General features: G+C 59.7%; 1 protein-coding gene across 5 annotated transcripts in view; it reads right to left on the bottom strand.

The window, feature by feature from the left end:
• Nucleotides 1-18,748, bottom strand: part of ARHGAP23 (Rho GTPase activating protein 23) — a 78,370-nt gene that overhangs the window by 24,208 nt on the left and 35,414 nt on the right. For 3 of the 5 annotated variants that reach the window (XM_027625907.1, XM_027625906.1, XM_027625909.2), the window contains exons 3-15: nt 18,113-18,143; nt 16,836-16,934; nt 16,555-16,633; nt 16,335-16,389; nt 12,128-13,292; nt 10,264-10,419; nt 9,934-10,045; nt 9,709-9,766; nt 8,369-8,512; nt 2,729-3,046; nt 1,324-1,385; nt 938-1,068; nt 214-335 (exon numbers count right to left, since the gene is read on the bottom strand). In XM_027625907.1, the coding sequence (XP_027481708.1) occupies nt 214-335; nt 938-1,068; nt 1,324-1,385; nt 2,729-3,046; nt 8,369-8,512; nt 9,709-9,766; nt 9,934-10,045; nt 10,264-10,419; nt 12,128-13,292; nt 16,335-16,389; nt 16,555-16,633; nt 16,836-16,934; nt 18,113-18,143 (2,532 nt within the window). Of the gene's footprint in view, nt 1-213; nt 336-937; nt 1,069-1,323; nt 1,386-2,728; nt 3,047-8,368; nt 8,513-9,708; nt 9,767-9,933; nt 10,046-10,263; nt 10,420-12,127; nt 13,293-14,397; nt 14,537-16,334; nt 16,390-16,554; nt 16,634-16,835; nt 16,935-18,112; nt 18,144-18,748 lie in introns of those variants that run through there. The other 2 variants (XM_027625910.1, XM_027625911.1) reach the window with 2 other exon arrangements.

Here is an 18,748-nt window from a genome sequence, read left to right as displayed (position 1 = left end):
CTAGACAGAACACCAGAGCCTCGCCCAGCTGCAGGCCAGCGATTCTGGGCTCTGCCTCAGCTCTGCTGTTTCCTCCCTGGGTGCTCCCCCACCCCTCCAACCGCTGCGTCTGCAAGATGAGATGGAGCGCTGGTTCCAGAGTCCCTCAGATCTGGCCTTCTGTGCCTTGGGCTCCCCCATTCCCCGTGCGGTCCAGAGTATAGCGCAACTCACCTGGTTCTCTATGGCCGGCTGGCACTCCTCCAGCCGGACCCCAAAAGCCCTAGGGGCTGCCTTCTTGTTCTTCTTGATGATGTTGATGCCCCAGGGGGTTTTGGGAGGGGAAGCACTGTCATCTGGGGTGGGGGAAGGCAGACAAAGCCAGGGTGAGCCGGGAGGCCTGGGGAGGGGCAGCAACCACACTTGGCCACACACACTCGCCCATGTTTGGACATATGGGGACTCCATCAGAGAAGCTACTCGAATGCAGAGGGCTGATGGAAAATTGTATCCTGTGGGAAGATCTAAGACATGAGGGTGTGTGCTCCTGGGGACACAGGCCTCAGAGGAACGTAAGGACTTCTATGTGGTCTCAAGGGCTAAAACAACAAGGTGGGAGCCCTAGATTCTGCAACCAAAGAAAGAACTTTCTAATAGCCCAAAGTGTATAAAGATGGAAAAGGCTGCCTCCAGAGAGGATGAGCCTCCCGCTCCTGAAGAGATACAAGCAGAGACTAGGGGGCTACCCAGCTGGGATGTCATGGAGGGAAATCAGGTTCCGGGCCCTTCCATCCCTGAGACTCTGAGAGCCCCCAGACCCTCACAGGCACCCCCCCACCCCCCCCCACACACACACATGCCCTCGGCTCCCATGCAGACCCACAGGGCTGACTCCCACCATCCCAAATGCACACGCGCACACACACACACATTACCCCCTTAGCAGCCACCTTCCTACCCTTGCTCCCCGCGGGCTGGTCCTGAGTCCTGAGGCCACGTGCAGTACTCTGTTTGAGGAACTCAGACTTGAGGCCCCCCAGGCCACGAGAGATTTTGGGGGAGGAATCAGCTTTGGGCCCAGAGCTATGGCTGTGTAGGAAAAGGGGGAGAGGAGAAGTCTTCATCTGGGGTGACCCAACATGCCACCTGCCCTAGCCTCCTACCACTCTGGACCTCCCTCTCCATCCCTGAAGCAATGGGTTCGATGCCCCTGCCATCCTGCCTGCCCCCAGCAGAGGGTGACTCAGGGGCTGCCCTCAGGCCTAGAGGTGGGCCAGGAGGATGGCCTCTGTCTGGAGTGCCCCTAGCCCCTGGCCAGGACTGTTTAGGAGAGGTGGGCCTCACCTTACTTTGCGATAATCATTAAGCTTCTTGCTGATCAGAGCTTGGTTGGCACAGCCGGGGTCCTGGAGGAGAGGAAAGAAAAAACAGACCCTATCAGTGCCCACAGCCAGCCAACTCAGGTCTCATCCCTGGCCCCAGCCTCTGCTTTGCCTCCCCTCTCTCCTCCAACTGTCAGCTGGAGGGCTCACACCCTGGAGCGAGAAAAACTGGGGCTGGACTCCTGAGCGCCCCCTCACCAGCTGTGCGACCTAGAGTAACCCACTGGCCTCTCTGAGCCTCAGTCTCTTCCATAGTAGCAAAGGAGATAAAATGGCAACCTCGGGGTTGGGGTGCAGAATTACGCATGTAGCACTGATCGGATTCCTGGCAAGACACAGAGGAGGTGCCCCATGATGGGCAGCTACTGCAATAACGAGGGTCGCTTGGGTCCCCCCCTGACTATGCCCTGCTGGGGACAGCCCAGCCAGGCCCCCCAGAGCAGGGGCCACAGATTCCAGGTACTTTCCTCCCCAGAGAAGGAAAGACAATGTTCTGAGGAGAGCAGAGCCTGGTTCAGCAAGAGGATGGGTCTCCCCTCAGTGAGGGGGTCTGTGGCCCAGGGGCTCTGTACTAGGGCCCCTCTCCCCATGGCCCGAGCAGGTGCACACGTGGACGGGGGCCCAGGCCCACCATCCTCAGGCAGAGACCAGCCCCTGAGCCCAGGACCCCCCACGTGAAATCTGTGCAGGTGTGCCGAGGCACCATTGTGCAGGCACCTGGCCAAGGGGGAGAGGGGTGGCGGACACCCCAGCCCAGGCTCCTGGTATGCAGGTGCAGCTGCCCAAGAGGGGGCGCCATTTAAAAATTACCCTGAAATTCCTGCCAAAGCCTCTGGCTCAACCAGTGCAGCCTGCTGCCAAAGGCCAATCCTCTTGGCCTCTTCCCAAGGTCAATGTGTTCGTGCCCCGCTGACAGGCCAGCCCTGTCAGCAGTGCCAGCCACGGTTCTGGCCCCAGGGCACCTCCTTCTGTAACACCCTCCAGAAGAAACCCCTGCTTCCTGAACCCCAACCTGAGGTTGGCCTGGAGCTGACCTCTCTGTGCCAGAGCCCGCCCAAGTCAGTAATAATAATAATTAATAATGATAATAATAATCATTAGTGTCATTCCTCCAGTTATTAGAGTTACTGCCAGCCAGGGAACACAGAGGATGCCAGGGGCTCTGGGAGCCACTGTCTGCGTGTTCTCTTCACACCAAAGCCCAGGTGGGTGGAACTCAAGGTGTGCTCCGGTTAGCCCACTTTACATAGGAAGGGACTGAGGCTCAGTGAGGTTGATGAGGCCCACGGTGGGTGAGGGGTGGCCCTGGGGCTCCTCCACCCCCTTCCCCGTCACCCCAGGCCCCGGGTGGGCGGCCGGACCCTCACCTCGCCCTCGGCCCTGCTGTTCTCTCGGATCGCTCTGATCCAGCCCAGCATGTCATCCCGGTCCTCAGCCTGAAAGAGATATTCACAGAAGTCAGCGGTGGTCAGCCGGAACACGTGCCTCCTCTTGGTCTCGCTGTAGGAGATGTCCACCAGGCAGGAGCCGATGCAGACGGGCGCCGCCTCGTCCTCACCTGCGACGGCCGCCGCCGCCCCCGCCGCCGCCGGCCCGGGCTCCCGCCGCTCCTTGCTCAGCGAGAGCGAGCGCGCCCGCAGCGCGGCGTACACCCGCTTCCACTGGCGCAGGCCGCCGCCCGCTTTCTGCAGGGAGACACGGGGAGGGGGAGAGACGGGAGGGGGGAGGGCGTAAGAGGCCAGGCCTGCCCTCCCCGCCCTCACAGCCCACGGGAGGGTGGGGGGCCTAGGAGAGCTGCGGGCGGCCACAGCGGTGGGGACCCCGCCCCACCTCCTGACCAGCCGCTCCGCTGCCTGAACGCCCCCACCCATCGTTCTGTGTCCCCACCCCCCAGGGTCCCTAATCTTCCTTTCAATACTAGCACCTTTCAATCCCGGCATCAAGGGCATCTGGATCCGCCACGCCCCACAGAAGCAGCTGCCCCCGCAGCATGGCCCACCTTACATAAAATTCTTGTAAAACCACTCCTAGTCCACACACTGCCCCCTGCACAGCAAAACTGGTCAAGAATCGTCCACTGCACCTGCTCTCCCTGCTCTTTGGCCTCTCGCTCAAGGCTCTACCCAGCATCCTGGGGGCGCAGGCCCCCCATGTTGCCAAAGCAGGGGGCAGCTTCTCCGTCCTTCCCGGCCCTTTCCTCAACCTCTCTGAGGCATGTGGCCCAGCCTGCCGCTCCTTCCTTCTCTAAACCCTCTCTTGGCACCCCAGGGTCCCTGTTTTTCCTCCTAATTCCACTGGCTCCTTCTCGGTCTCCTCCACTGGTTTCCTTCCCCACAACATCCTCTCACCAGTGGTTCTCAACCGGGGGCGAATGGTGCCCAGGGGGACATTTGTCTGGAGACATTTTCAGTTGTCACACCTGGGGATGTACTATGGCATCTAGAGGGGAGAGGCCAAGGATGTTGCTAAACATCCCCCTATGTCCAAGACAGCCATCCCCTGATGGCCAAGACAGCCCCCCACCACAAAGAATCATCTGGCCCCACATGTCACTAGAGCTGAGGTTAAGATCCTGCCCTAAAGGAGGGGGGAACTCCAGAACTTTGTCCTGGGCTCCCCTTTCCCTGCATGCCTCTCCCGTGATGTCATCCATGCCTGTGGCTTTAAATCCCATCTGCTGACAGTGATTCCCAAATGTATCCCTGGTCTGGCATCCCCCCCTACCCCCCCAGTCACAGTCCTGCACCTCCCACCCCTGGCTCAGTGTCCCCACTTGCATGTCCCGTAGGCACTCTGCACACTACCTGCTCCCCATGGGGCACTTGATTTTTGTCATCAGACTTATTCTCCACAGCAGCCCCCGCTCAACTTCTCCAGCTCAGTAAATCCACCCAGATGCCCAGAAACCTGAGAGTTGCCCTGACCCCTCCCTTTCCCTCACCCTTGACATCCAACCCATCAGAATGTCACAGCTGTTCTGCTTCCAAAATACCACCTGTCTCCATCTTTCCTGCTACCTAGCACCTTGTCCACACCACCAACACCTCTTACCTGGACAACTACACAAACCTTCCCAGTCCCCACCCTCGCCTCCTGTAATCCACTCTCCACCCAGCAGCTTTGGCCACCATGTTTTTTAAGTAATTACACCCAACGTGGGGCTCAAACTGATGACACTGAGACCAAGAGCTGCATCCTCTACCGACTGAGCCAGACAGCACCCCTGCAGCCCTCATTTTTTTTCTTTTTTAAGATTTTATTTATTTATTTGAGAGAGGGGGAGAGAGAGTGAGAGAACACAAGAGCAGGGAGGGTCAGAGGGAGAAGCAGACTCCCAGCTGAGCAGGGAGCCTGATGAGGGGCCCCATCCCAGCATCCCGAGATCATGACCTGAGCCGAAGGCAGACACTTAACCAACTGAGCCACCCAGGCGCCCCTGCAGTCACCATTTTGAAATGTAAATGAGATCATGTCTCTCCCCTGCTTAGCACCCTCTCGTGAGTTCCTGCCACCACTGGAATCAAATCTAAGAACTTTGTGGTGTGTCCCTCCCTCTCCAAACTCAACTTCTCCACCAACATCTTTCTCACTGTGTCAAGACACAGAGGCCTTCTCTAGTGAACAAGCCAACCCTTTCCTTTCCTGGGGCCTTTGCTCTTGCTGTTCCTTCTGCCAGGAGCCCCTTCTCTGGCTTCTCCATGTGGCCTCCTTCTTGCCCTTTAGGTCTGAGCTCAAATGTCACGAATATCACCTCCTCAGTGAGGCCTTCTCCGACCCTTTTTTTCTAAAGGCAGCTCCCTGCTACCTTACCTCCAAACTTCAAGGCAATCACATCACCCAGTTCATTTTCCCTGAGTGCTTACTGCAACCTCCAGTTGTGCTGGTTGTGGATCTCTCCAGGAAACGGTAAGCTCCTGGGGGCAGGGAGCTTGTCTCTCCTCTCATGTCCACATCCAAGAGCCTAGAGCGTCCACGGGCGCAGGGTAAGTGCTCATCAATATTCACTGAGTAAATGAATTAATCATCCCTGGAGCACACTGAAGGCAGGGGCTCCATCTCCCCCATCAGACCGAGGGCTCCCTTCCTTGGGCTGGTGGCCTACCTACTACTCCTCACCCACCATGGGCCTCTGCCCTCTGAACAAACCAGGTGAGGAGTTTCCACGGCTGGCAGGTAACACAGCTACATGGGGCCATGAGCCCTGCCCACCACCACAGACCTGCTGGACCAGACAGGATCGTCGGAGCAGGAGACAGCATGGCCCTCCAGGGGATTTTTTTTATATCAGAGTGAAGTGGTGGCAAGGGGCCCCTTGGAGACCAAACCAGCTAGGTGACCTTGGACAAGTCAAGCCCCCTCCCTTGGCATCAGTGTTCCTTACTGGCAAAACGAAAAGGGTACTAGCTGGTCTCCAAGGTTACATCCAGCTCAAATTCTAGGTCTGTGACCGCGGGGACCTGTCACACCCGCCCCTCCCCCCCCCCCGCCCGACAGCAAATGGCCTCTGAAAGAGGCTGGGGAGTGGGTGGGGGTCACCCAGGAGAGGCTAGACTTGCTGGAGCAGACAACATGTGGCTGGCAATCAGTTCTCCAGACAGACTAAGGGCTTGAAGCTGACTTGAGGACACCTCTCCTAACTCCCAGGCCACAGCACCGAGGGGACAAGTGAAATCGGGTCCTGGCTGAGTCTGGAGTGGAAGGTCCTGTCCTCCAGAACTGGTCAGTGAGCAGGAAGAGGCCAGCTCCCCTCCCTGCCCGGGAGACGCTGTGGTGGGGCTGCCGGGGGCCATCCAGAGCTGGGGGCCAGGCTACCTGGCAGGCAGGAGTCAGCTGTCCTCCCCAGTTCCTCAGAGGGGCTCCAACTTTGGGCTGGAAGGGTTTGCCACCCCGGCTCCCCTTCCTCAGCCCACACAGCTGGCCCCCGCTGGCCCTCCTAGGCAAGCCCTCTTGCCATCTTGCTGGCTTTCCTCCTTGGTCTGCATTCCCCATGTCCTCTCAAGGTACAGTCAGTCTCTCGCCTTCTCCTTCCATGCTCCCTGACGTGCCTGTGCACACCTTGATGGACTCCTTCCCAAGTGCCATGCCCCCGGAGCCTCTCTCCCCAGGACACCTCCATGTCCCAGGGCCCTTGGACTCTACAAGTCGCCAAAGGAACCCTTGGCTTCCTCTCACCAAACTTGCCCCTCCAGTGCCTTGTGGTTAAGGGGAAGGCCCCCTCACCCCCATAGCCATCATCTGCCTCCTCCGTCCTCTCTCACCTCCCAGCCGTCAGCAAGCCCAGGCCATCCCTCCCTTGATCTCTCCAAATTGTCCCTTCCCGTTGGCCCCATGCCAGGACCTCGGTCAGGGCCCCCACCCTCGCTCACCTGGACAACAGCAATGCCCTTGTCTTCTCCTATCACAGACCCTTGCCTCCTAGGCTTACACACCTCCCACCCCTATCGGAACCCCTGCAAAGGCTTGCCATGGGGGATGAGGCCCCGCGAGCCAGCGCCAGACTCCTCACCTCAGCTTCTCCCTCTCAGCCTGGCTTGAAGCCACCCAGCAGGCCCTCCGTACCCCCCAGACCATCCAGGAGGGCATCTCTGCTGTCAGAGCACTCGCCTCACTCCCTGCTGTGGATTCTCACACACCCTTCATGTCACAGCCTCCTGGACACCTTCCTGCACCCTGCCGAGATTGGGGTCACCTACCGCATGCCGCTCCGCTCCTCCCCTGTGACAGTCACGCCCTGGCAACTATTATGCACCATGTGCTTTCTCGGCTCGTCCTGAGCCCCAGCAGGGCAGGACTGGCCTGGCTCCCTCTCCACAAAATACCCAGAACCTCGACCACGAACCGGGAGCACGGCAGGCACTCGGTCATTACCATGGACTGGACGAGGGCACGGCTGAATGCCCACCCCCGCCTGGCCTACCCAGCTCACTTCACCTCACACCAGGGTGCAGGATAACCCTGTCCCCATCTTACAGATCAGAAAAGTGTGGCACAGAGTGGGAGGAGGCTGCCCAAAGCCTTACGCTGGCCATGAGTGGCCGGGCAGGAACTCCATGTCTGTCTGACTTCAAAGCTTATGTTCTCTCCCCAGGTACAAGACCCCTAGAAGGCAGGGCGGAAAATTCGAATCATAGCAGAAGAAGAGCTCCCTGGGCCAGGCTGGGCGTACACTTTTGCTCGGGTTAACTCGTTTAATCCCCAACAACAGGTGTATGTGCTAGGGGTTGTTGTTAGCTCTATTTACAGACAAGGAAACTGAGTCATAGACAGCTGAGTCACCCAAGCTCCCCCAGCAAGGCATGATGCAGTCAAGGGCCAAGCCCAGGTTTATGCTAACCACTCTGCTCAGCTCTGCCTGGGCGGCGTCTCCTTCTTCCTCCTCAGCCTCAGCACAGCCTGGAAAGGCCTTCCTACTCCGTGGACCCAGGGGCCCCACCCTCTCACGCTGGGATCCTGTTTGTCACCCACGGCCCAGCCATTTCCACCGCTCACCTGGATCGCTGTGGTGGCTCTTCATCGGTCTTCTTGCCTCAGGTCGGCCCCTCTCTAATTCATTCCCCAGGAACCCGAATGAAAGAGGCCCCAGGGCTTTCAGTTGCCCTCGGGATAGAGACTAAAATCTCTCCTCCTCCGTCCTGCAAGACCCTGAAAAGGCTGACTTCTGCCTTCTTTTGGGGTCTCAGCTCCCCTAAAAGAATCACCCTGGCCTTGCTCCCTTATTTTCCATGAGCCCCCGTCTTTGGGGTCACTGTGGGGTGGTTCCGTCCAGATTTCAGGCACACTGACCGGACCCATGGCACAACAGAGCCCATCTCTCTGGTTAACCTCTTTTCCCTGAGTTCTTTAGGTTCCCCCAGGAAGTTCTTCCTGACATCTAACCTCCACCCCTCGCACTACAGCCTCGGCTGGTTCTCTCTGGCTCCAGAGGCTGTGGGGTGGGTGCAGAAGCTGGAGAGTTCTGCCGGAGACGGCTACCATCCACCTCCACCTCATTCCAGCAAGCACCTTACCTTCCCCTTCTTGGTGAGGACCTGCTTATAATACAACCAGCCTTCTCTCCTGATATCGCTGAAGGTTGCATCCGAGAGGTCAGAGGTCGAGTGGCGCTTAGAGGGAGCCTCCGCATCTTCGGAAGTGCCCCAGCTATCCAAGGACTGCAGTGAGACAACAGATGGCAACTTAGGGTGGCTCCCATGGTGCCAGCATGCCAGGAGCCCCATGGGCCTCGCGCAGCCTCCTAGGCTGCTGTGCTGTGTGGCCTCATGGGCCCCGCCTGCCCTCTCTGGACCACGGCGCTGAGGTCATGGGACGCATGTGCTGAGGAAGCCAGAAAGGAGGAAAGGCCATGACCTGCCAAGCACATGCCTCACCACGCTAGAAAAGCCAATCTGGAACCTCCCATCACTTTATAGACTTGAAGAAACTAAGGAAACAGAGGAAGCGATTGTGTTGACTTGGAGTTAAATAAACAGAGGAAGTAGAAACATCAACAGAGGCTGAGTTAGTGGAGCAGGTAGTCCAGCCCACAAGGAGTTAAACAGAGGAAGTGATAGTGTCAACAAGGTGACAGGTCAAGGGAGAGTTAAGTAAGCAGAGAAAGTGATAAGGAGCGAGCCAGGTGACAATGTCTTCAAGGTGTCAAATGAACCAAAGATACCGAGGGTTTGAAATCAAATGGCTTCTCCAGGGTGTCCATAATCACAAAGAGTGAAGGCCATCTCAGAACGGAGCCCAGGGCGTGCCCAGGTGTGGAGCCTGGGAACCCTGGCCTGTCCATCACTCTCAATCCTGTGTCCCCCTCCTGTCCCGTGTCCCCCGCCCCCTAAAGACGCCACGCACATATTGCCGGGTGCCAGCCAGCGCGGGCAGTTTTGGATACCCCCCGGGGAGCAGGCTGGCTGCGGGAGATCCCTGTCCTTGCGGAGCTTACATTCTAGCTGGGACACGGGCAAGAGAGGAGACGGATGCATAAACCCTATCACAGGAGGAGTGCTGAGGAGAAAAAGCTAGGTGCCGCAGGGAGACATGACATGTCAGGGATGAAGGCTAACATCTCAGAAAAGTTCGAGAAAACCTGAAGAAAGTAACCAAGGGAGTCCTGTGGCTGTGGAGGGGAGTTCCGGATGGGGGACCGGCAAGGGCCACGGCCTGGGGCGGGAGGGTGCAGATGTCTTTAAGTGATGACGGAGCCCACGTGGCCAACGCCAGGGGGATCGGGCATGGGGGGGAGGGGAGACAGGAGCCGGAGGAGACCACCCGGTCATGGCTCCACAGCTGAGGCACCGGTCACTCTCCAGCCCCCCCCCCCCCCCGATGCTCGCGCGCACGCGCACACACACTCACCACTCACCCCGTCAGTGAAGAAGCTTCGCAGCATCCGCAGGCTGGGTACTCGGTTTGGCAGGCGCCTGGGGAGTGAGAACGGAGTGTGAGGAATGTGGGAAGCACAGCGAGGATTTCCCCCCAAATCCCAAGGCTCAGGAGCCTTCCAGGGAGTGGGGGAGCTCACTGCCCTGGTGTGTAGAGGACACCCAGTTGGGGTGGCCGTGCTGTGATGGCCGCATCCCGTCCTCACCTCAGAGCCCTGCCCTCTTCCCGGAAGGTGTTGAGCCCGTCGTCACAGGACTTGGAGCGCTCTGTGGTGATGGCCAGCAGGTAGGAGGAACGGCGGCCAGCCTTGATGCTGCCTGCAAAGCCGCCCACATTGGGCCACAGAGTCAGCAGGGTGGTGGCGGGGGCGGGGGGGGGCCGGCTCCCCGGGCCAGGAGGTGGCTCTACACATGGGGCCGCAGGGGTAGCAGAAGCCAGCAGGGAGAGGCCAGACATCAGGCAGCAGGCCCAGCAGAGACCCCCAAGGACCAGGCAGCAAGGGAGAGGATGGGGCTGGGGTTCAAGGAGCACTCACTGCAGTCCTGGGAGTAATGGCGGCCGAGGGCAAAGGTGAAGGTTGGGGAGGATGGGCTGGTACCCAGGATGGGGGCTGAATTCATGGCGCTGGAGACCACAGCAGAGGCAGGGACATGCTTGGCTTGGAGGTCAATGCTGGGGCTGGTGGGTTCATCTGCAAGCAGAGCGGGTGGTGGATAAAGGTGGCCGAAAGCTAAACCTGCCTGCCCCCACCCCCAGCCCCACCTCCAGGCCCAGACCACATCCCCAAGGCTCAAGTCCTCCAAGGCCCTGCTGGTAATATGCCCATGGCCAAGGGGCCCCCACCCCCCAGACTGTGAGCATGGAGGCTCAGCCCCTGCCTCCCCTTCACACCAAGGTGACCCAGGCATGAGGTTGAGCCACCCTCTCTAGACTGGGCTCCTAGACTGGCAGTCTCTTAAAGATAAAGACTGACTCCCTCCATCACTTGGGGGCTCCTTGAGGGCAGTGCTATGTGTCTCCCTCAGACTGGGAGTAGTTTGAAAATAAAGGCTTCACCTCTCCCCCCAGACCAGGAACTTAATAAGGCTGTGTCTGCCTACTCAGACCAAAGGCCGGCCAGGGGAGGCCAGGGCTGGGTCTCCTCTCCCTGGTCTGGCCTCTTCTCCCTCACTCCCATGACAGCACAGAGGGTGAGCTCACCATGCTCAGCTCCAGGTACCATCTCTCAGCTCTTGGCTCCCAGTCTCATGATCTTGCCTCTGGTCTTTCTCTCAAGCCCCTAGACCCAGCCCATCCTGCACCCTCATGGATACAGTGAGCAAACCCTAAACCTTGTCCGGCCCCACTCTCATTCCCAATATGGAGGCGAGGCACAACCCTCTAACTAGGCCAGAAACCTGGGAATCACCTGGCCTCTCCACTCTCTTGCCTCTCCCTTACCCAATATCTGTTCCCTGGGCAGCAAACCTTCAGTGTCCCCTCTGCTCTCAGGGTAAAGTCCAAATTCCCCAGAGACTGATGGCCCCTCTGGATCCATTCTGGTGACCTGCAAGGGCACCCTGCCTCTCTCACTTCAGGGACTTGGCATATTCTATTCGCTCCCTCAACATTCTCCCCCTGGCTAACTCCTTCTCATCCTTCAAGTCTTAGCCCTAATCCCCTTTCTCCAAGATTCTCTCCTTGGCTACCACACCCCAATCTAGGCCATGTCACTCTTCTCTGTCTCCGAGAGCTCCCTGTACTCCCATCACACACACACACACACACACACACACACACACACACACCCCATGGGGTTGTTCTTTCCCATCATCTGTCCCCGCCGCTGGACCACACACTCCAGGAGAGCACGGAGCCTTGCACAGTGCCTGACACAAATATTTGCTGGACGAATGGATGGGTGGAGGGTGGATGGAGGGAACGAAGAGTGGAAGGAACAAAGAAGGGTAGAACAAAGAAAGGATGGAGGGATGGAAGGGAGAAATAAATGAACAAAGGGAAGAAGGAGAAAGAAAGGGAGGAGGAAAGAAGAAAAATGATGAATAGGTGGGCAAGTGGGTGGGTGGGTGGGTGGGCAGATGAAAGGAAGGAGGGAAGGAGAGAAGAAAGGAAAGACAGAAGGAAGTAAAAACAGAGCTGAATAGAAAGGGAGAGAAGGAAGACTGTGAGGGAGGGAGGGAGGGAGGAAAGATGGCTGGAGGAGAAATGAACAGAAGAAAGGATGACAGAAGGATGCAAGAGAGCACAGAAGGATGGAAGGATGGATGGATGGACAGAGAGAAACAGACTAATCCCATCAGCACTCAACACAGAGTTCCACCCATGGTGACAGGTGGGTGGGGTACAGCAGGGCACAGATGACCAAGTCTCCCAAGACAGCCACCTGTACCATCACTCACCAATGAAGGGGATGGAAGCCAGAGAGTCTTCAGTAGTGGCCAAAGGGGCCACCTTCCTGCCCAGGCGTTCTACTCGCCCACTGGTCTCTGGCTCTGGGGACTCTTCTCCAAACCCAAGGTTCATCTGTCTTGCAGGGGGCAGCTGGACCTTGCGGCCCGTGGGAGGCTTCTGCCTCAGGACCACCTCGTCGCGACGATCCTCAGTGGGAGGCTCCAGAGCCCGGGTGCTGGGTTCTGGGCGGACAACCCTGGGCGGTTCGGAGGCCTCCGGTGGGAACGATGCCGGGGACTGAGCCAAGTTGAAGGTGGGCAGCCCCCCAAAGGGTGTGTCCCGGAAGGAGAGTGCGTGGAGGAGGCCAGTCCGGCGCTGGAATGATGGACTGTAGCTCCGGTATCCAATGTACCCAATGTCGTCCAGGCCTTGGAGACCAGGTGGGGGTGGGGCCTGGGGCGCGGGGAGGTCCCTGGGGGAGCAGGCAGAGGTGCGGGCAGACGGACGCTGGGAAGCCCAGCCGCAGCGCTCAAAACGGGGTGACACCAGTGCTCCTGGCCCCAGTGCCTCGGCGGAGCGGGTGGCCCGGCTCAAGTAGTCGTCTGAGCGAGCTCGGTGCCAGCCTTCCTGACCCAATTGGCTCAAGGCACCCTGGGAGGTGGAACAGGGCCATGGGCGGTGGGCAGTCACGTCTTCCAACCGGTCCTGGGAGGCACTGCGGGCCCGGGGGGGCATGGCAGGGCACCGTCTCTCCCCCGCCCTGCGGGGTACCTGGTTTGACAGCCAGTGTGACAAGGCCTGCTGGCACTCCAGTCTGCTGGGGGGCACCCGGCCGCCAGGCTCAGGGAAGGCACGGGGCGTCCGGGGCTCCGAGGGGAGGCGGGGGAAGGCACCAGGGCTGGAGCGGGGCTGGCTCATCCCCAAGGAAGAGTTGTCCAGATGGGTGCGGGCGGCAGAAGGGACGCGGGGCCCCGGGTCACTCCAGGCGGCAGGACTCCGGGGGTCACTGGGCAGTGCTGAGAGGGGCTCAGGCACCATAGTGGCCCAGGTGGAGACCCGGGCTGGCGGGGCATAAGTCTTGCGAGGGTAGCAGATTGGGGGTGGCTCTGGGATGCTCCGGGCCTCTCCAGAATACGGCTCGTTCCCCTTCAGGTAGGCATCCTGGGAGTAGGCCTGGCCGGGGACACAGAGGCAGGTGAGCAGGGCAGGATGAATCCCACAAGGAAGATCTACAGCAACCCTGGGAGATCAGGACCCCAGAGAAGGGGACTGAGGGAAAGGACCAAGCAGGGGGAGCCCTGAGTGGGTGGGGGAGGGAGGGCATGCTCCAAAGAGAGTCGGGGGGAAGGGAGGGAGAGAACAAAGAAATTAGAGGCCTTTGAGAGTCACACACACACACACACACTCTCTCTCTCTCTCTCTCTCTCCCCACCACCCCCCCCCCCCCACTGGAGAAATAGCCAGGATTTCTCTAAGACTTATGACAAGGACTGCCTTTAGCCACAAACATTCCAACATCTGTTTTCTCTGGTCCTCCCCCCACGCTGGCCTCAGCCGCCTCCCTGCTTCCTTATATCCAACAGTGCCCACAGCCCCTCTGGCAGAGCTGGGAAACCCCACCAGAGACCAGTCAAGGTGGCCGGAGACAGAGGGAAGTCGATGAAGGGGTGTGTCCACGGTGGGCTGGGCTGGGGCTGGGAAAACCCAGCTGTCCCTCCATCACCCTGGACGGGGAGCTGGCGTGAGGAGAAACTTGCCCACCTCTTGCTCCCTCCGGGCCAGGCTTGGGGGAGGGGCCAGACTGCCTGAGGGGCCTTGGGCCACCTTCTGCCACCCCAGGCCTGGAATCTGGCACTGGGAGCTGAGGCTGACGCTGCATTGCTGAGGAGTGACAGGGCCGGTGCCCAGGCCCAGCCAAAAAAGGAGGCAGCCCCCAGGGACAGCGGCCTTGTGGCCCTGGCCTAGCCTGGCCCTTGATGGGTGCCAGGGGGCCTATCGCAGGGCGAGGTATCAAAGGCTGGGAGGGTGAAATATACAGAGTTGTACATGGGCGCGCGCGAGCGTGCCTGTGCCACACCACAAGGAGATACCGGAAAACACACACCCAAAGACACACACACACAGAGCGAAACACAATGAGACACAGACACACACAAATAACTATACCTCCGGTCCCAGGCACACACATCATGTGATGAGGACAAGTTAGACCACACCCCCCCACATACACACTCAGCCCCCTTCGGACCCACACACCCAGCCGGCGACACTCACATACCTCTCCCTCCTGCCATCCTGCCAGCTCCCCAGGCTCCCTGCATCAGGGCGGCGGCAGCATCTCGGCCAGCCTCCGCCCTCGCCCAGCTCCGGGCTAATCCCCACTGACCACCGTGCTGGCCCAGCCTCCGATCCCCCCCACCCCCAGTCTGCCCTCCCTGTGGCTGCCCTCGGCCCCCACCGGCGCTCTCTCGAGCGTGCGCTCGCTCGCGCTCTCTCTCTCTCTCTCTCTCTCAGGAGGAGGAGGGAGGGGAAGATGGGTGTGGAGGGGCCTCGCCGCGTCGGCGGTGGCGTCAGCAGCTGCCGAGGCCCCATTGGCCTCCAGCCTTGGCTCCCAACCACAGGAATGCCTGGGCCCCACCCTCTGGCTGGCCCAGGATGGTGGGGGGCCGGTGCAGGGCCCCAGATGCTGACATCTGGGGCTGCCTGCCCACCCGAACCTCGGACCTCTCTGGGTAACAGAGCTCAAGGCTGCTGCTCTCCCCACCCCTGCCGTCGTCCTCCGAGAAGGCCGGAGGGATCCTGGGAAGCCCGAGATGCCGCCTTGTCACTCCCTCATTGCTGGCCTCGCCTCAGCCTGGGGGAAGTGTACCCGCAGGGCCTTTGAGACTTGTGGGGAGCCCATCCACCTCTCTGGGCCTCCAGCCTTACCTCCCCCTCCCCAGGAGGGACAAGGGGACAATCCAGGTCAGAGGGTGGAGGTTCCCAGAGGGGCATGGTGCCAAGCATGGCACTGTGATTACAGTGATTATGCGAGCACATCCGGGGCAGAAGCCAGCCCGGCGGCTCCCAGGGCCTCCTGGGTTTGGCCCTCAGCCTTCCCCCAGGGGGCAGTGACCTTGGGGGCAAGCAAGCTGGCATCTGGCTGAGACCCATGAGATCAGGAAACTGGACACTGGCCAGAGAGGACTGGCCTGAGCTCTGGGCCAGGACTGGGATCGGGGTGCACAGAGAGGGTGCAAGTGTGTGTGTGCATGTGTGCACAGAGTGTGTCGGGCAGGGTACTGTGTGTGCAGTCTGGGTGCCTGCCCTGTGTGTGGCGGCCCAGGGCCAGGTTCTGGGTGTTGCTGATGTGCCCACAGAGGGAGGGGCACCTGGCCCATGCATCCGAGAGTGTAAGCTTGGGTGTTGGGCCGGTGCCGGGCCTGCAGCATGCTGTGATGTCTGTGGGCACACATGCTGTGACCACAGCGAGCCTCTGTCACGGCAGTGAGTGTTCACGTGGTGATGAGAAGTCAGGGTACGTGTGCTGTGACACCCACTGGTGTGTTGTGCTGTTTTGATGTTTGTGTACTGGGAGGCTTCAGGATGTGTGGGGATGTGCCTGTGTGTTTCACCGCACAGGCCTGGGGCGGTGTATCTGGGATACTGCGTGTGTGTTACCACATCGTGCGGTGTATGGTGAGCTGGATGACAGGTAGGTGCCGTGGGGCTCTGTTGTGTGGCTGTGTATCTAGTACATTCTGCTTGTATATCGAGTGGTGCATGGGGTGTTGTGTGAACGGGAGCACTCGAAGGTGGGGTGGAGTGTGTGTGTGTGTGTGTGTGTGTGTGGACACATCTACAGGAGACACGCTCACTCGGGGCCAGGCAGGGAGGGGGTGTGGAGAAAAGGCTCCTGGGAGCCGACAAGAACATGCCAGTCTGGCAGGGCCTGCTGGGCCACCCTCCTTCCAGATACCCTGGCAGGAATCCTGCCTGCCAAGGCCACCTCCCCCTCCCCCAGCACAGAGAGCAGCCCCGATTGAAGCAACAACCAGCCTCAGCACAGGGATGGGCCTGGTAGCCCCGATTGGGCAATGCCGGGCTGGTGCTGCCCCCGACACTCTTCTTTGCCTCCCAAAGTGTCCAATGCAGAAGGGAGGCCCGAGGGGAAGGGATGTATCGTGCCCCCAGGCCCCAGTGGCCCTCCACCTCAGACAGCAGGGCAGGACTCACCAGCTGGAGGATGTCTTCGTCCTTGGGCATGATGGAGAGCTCCAGAGTATCATCGCTACAGAGACAGGGCAGGGGGTCAGGCCAGGCTGAGGCAACAGGGTCTGGGAGAACAGGGATCCTGGTCGCCAGGGCACCCCCCCAGGGTCAAGGGGGTGGGGTGCAGGGACTCGGTGAATGGGCTGGGAGCTATTACAGGAGAAGGGAGGCAGGGGGCGCTCACCTATTCTGGATCAGAGCTATGACCTGGGAGTAGGTCTTCCCAATGACGCTCTCCCCATTCACCTTCACCAGCCGGTCTCCTGGAGAAAAGGGGCAGGGTCGCAATGTGAGCAGGCCAAGGGGTGGCAAAGGCCCTTCCTAAGAACCCCTGTCCCGGGTATGGATGAGAGCACCAGAACAGGAGCTTCCCCCACACCCAGATCTGAGAATCCCATCCTAACCAGAGGGTAAGGAGAAGAGATCCAGGGAAGCACAAGGAGCTGGGTACCCAGGACAGCTCACCTGTGCGCAGGCCCGCTCTGTGGGCGGGGCCATCATCCTTCACATTCTTGACAAAGATGGTATCCATGGGCTCCAGGCGGTGGTGCCGGGGGGAGGGTCCTGGTGGGCATCAGCCAGGTTAGCTGGGGGTGGCTGCTGAAGGCCACACCCATGCACAGCTACACACACAGGGGACACACGCTCAGAGAAGGATCACACTCACAAGGACATAAATATGGACCTGAACGTTCACAGAGACACAGATGCATGGGGGGGGGGGGGCGCACAAGAGGACACACCCCTGGCAGAACAAAAACCCATGTGGAAGAAAACCTACACGGACACACAGGGTCACTCCTTAAATGCCTCTCACGCCCCAGCACTGTGCCAGAAAGCAGACTAATACAGATGGATGGACAGACGTGGGCCTTGCCTTCCTGGAGCTCCCCGGCCGGCGGGGCAGAACGTCTGCACCCACAGATCTGGGGAGAGCCACAGAAAGGCCCCGCAGCTCACAGACGCTCAATGTCCCCACCTCCCCCCCAACCCTTCCCCAGAGTCGGGGGGGGGGTCTAAGCAGAGGCCTCCAGATCCCGAGATGGACACTCACCCCCTTGTGACATCACATTACACCCCAACAATTATCCTCTGCAGCTAACTGTCTCCATCAGAGTAATGGCCTGTTCTAAGTCAGCTGGCTCTTGCCCTCACCCCCATGGGCCTCCTTGACGGCTGCCCAGCAGAAGCCCCTGTGGCAGAGAAAGAAGGCTGCCCATCTTGAATACCCTGGGTGGCAGAAAGGGGCATCCTGGGCTAGCAAGGGTGACAGCCAGGGGAGTTAGGCCCACATCTGAAAAGATAAAGACCTCAGGGCTCCCCTTACACCCAATAGAACCCCAGTGTCTCTATCCCTGAGACAGCCATTGGTCAGCTGCACCCTATCACCAGCCCCCAGGCTCTGCAGCCCTGTCTGTGCCTCAGTCTAGGCTGGGAGTACTCCCAGGGGCCAAAGGCCAGGTCTTAGAGAGCCATCTGCTCCCCAGAGCACCCCCTGCTCCCAGTGTGGAATGGACAGGTCCAGAGGGAGAGAAATGTGAGAAAAGAAAAGAAGGATTGAGAGAGAGAGAGAGAGAGAGCAGATATCCAGAGTGGACACAGAGAAGAGCAAAGACTGGAACAACAGTGGCGGGGGGTGGGGGTAGCAAAATCCAGGCCGACTTGGGGCAGAGGGGGGAGAATAGAAGCTGTAGGACGGGTACTCAGCCCCAGCCCTGGCACCCACCCCCACCACTCCTTACCTCCTCCTCCTCGGCCTCCATTCTCTTCCTCCTGCAGGGGACAGAGAGGTGGGTGTGGACCCTCCATCCAGCCCTCAGCAGCTCCACCTGGGCGGGCCCCCCAAGCTCCCCACCCAGCAGCCTCCCTCTTATCTTCCTGCAACCAGCCCAATGCCCAGAGGGGGCCGGGGGGGGGTGTCAGTGGGGACATCAAGTCCCAGGCATATTCCCCAGTAATATGAACACTCTCTCGTGACTGCTGATCCCACAGCCTTGTATCTCAGCCATCTGAAAGTCCCCAGTCCGATGGCGGACCCACGACCCCTTTCCTTGGGGAGCTCAAAGCCAGATGGAGGCCGTTCCAAACGTGCTAACCCGCAGAGAGGATCCAGGCAGACACTGATAAGCAGGCAGGACAAGTGCAAACAGTGGCTATCAGCTCTTAGAGAATGGAAGGGAAGGCCTGATTAGCACCCCTCTGGGGGAGGGGATTTAAGGCAAGTTTGAGGAGGGAGGGGAAAGGGCGCTCTGGGGCAGGGGAGGGGTGTATGAAGGCGGGCGCTGGGTGGCAGAAAGAAGCAAGCATTTGTAGGACTGGATCAGCTGAGCTGAAGGATAAAGAAAGCAACACCAACAAGTGCCAGAAATCAAACTAAG

Source organism: Zalophus californianus, chromosome 16 (genome assembly GCF_009762305.2).
Source record: "Zalophus californianus isolate mZalCal1 chromosome 16, mZalCal1.pri.v2, whole genome shotgun sequence".
NCBI classification, from domain to species: Eukaryota; Metazoa; Chordata; class Mammalia; order Carnivora; family Otariidae; genus Zalophus; species Zalophus californianus.
This window is presented reverse-complemented; position numbering and strand designations above follow the sequence as displayed.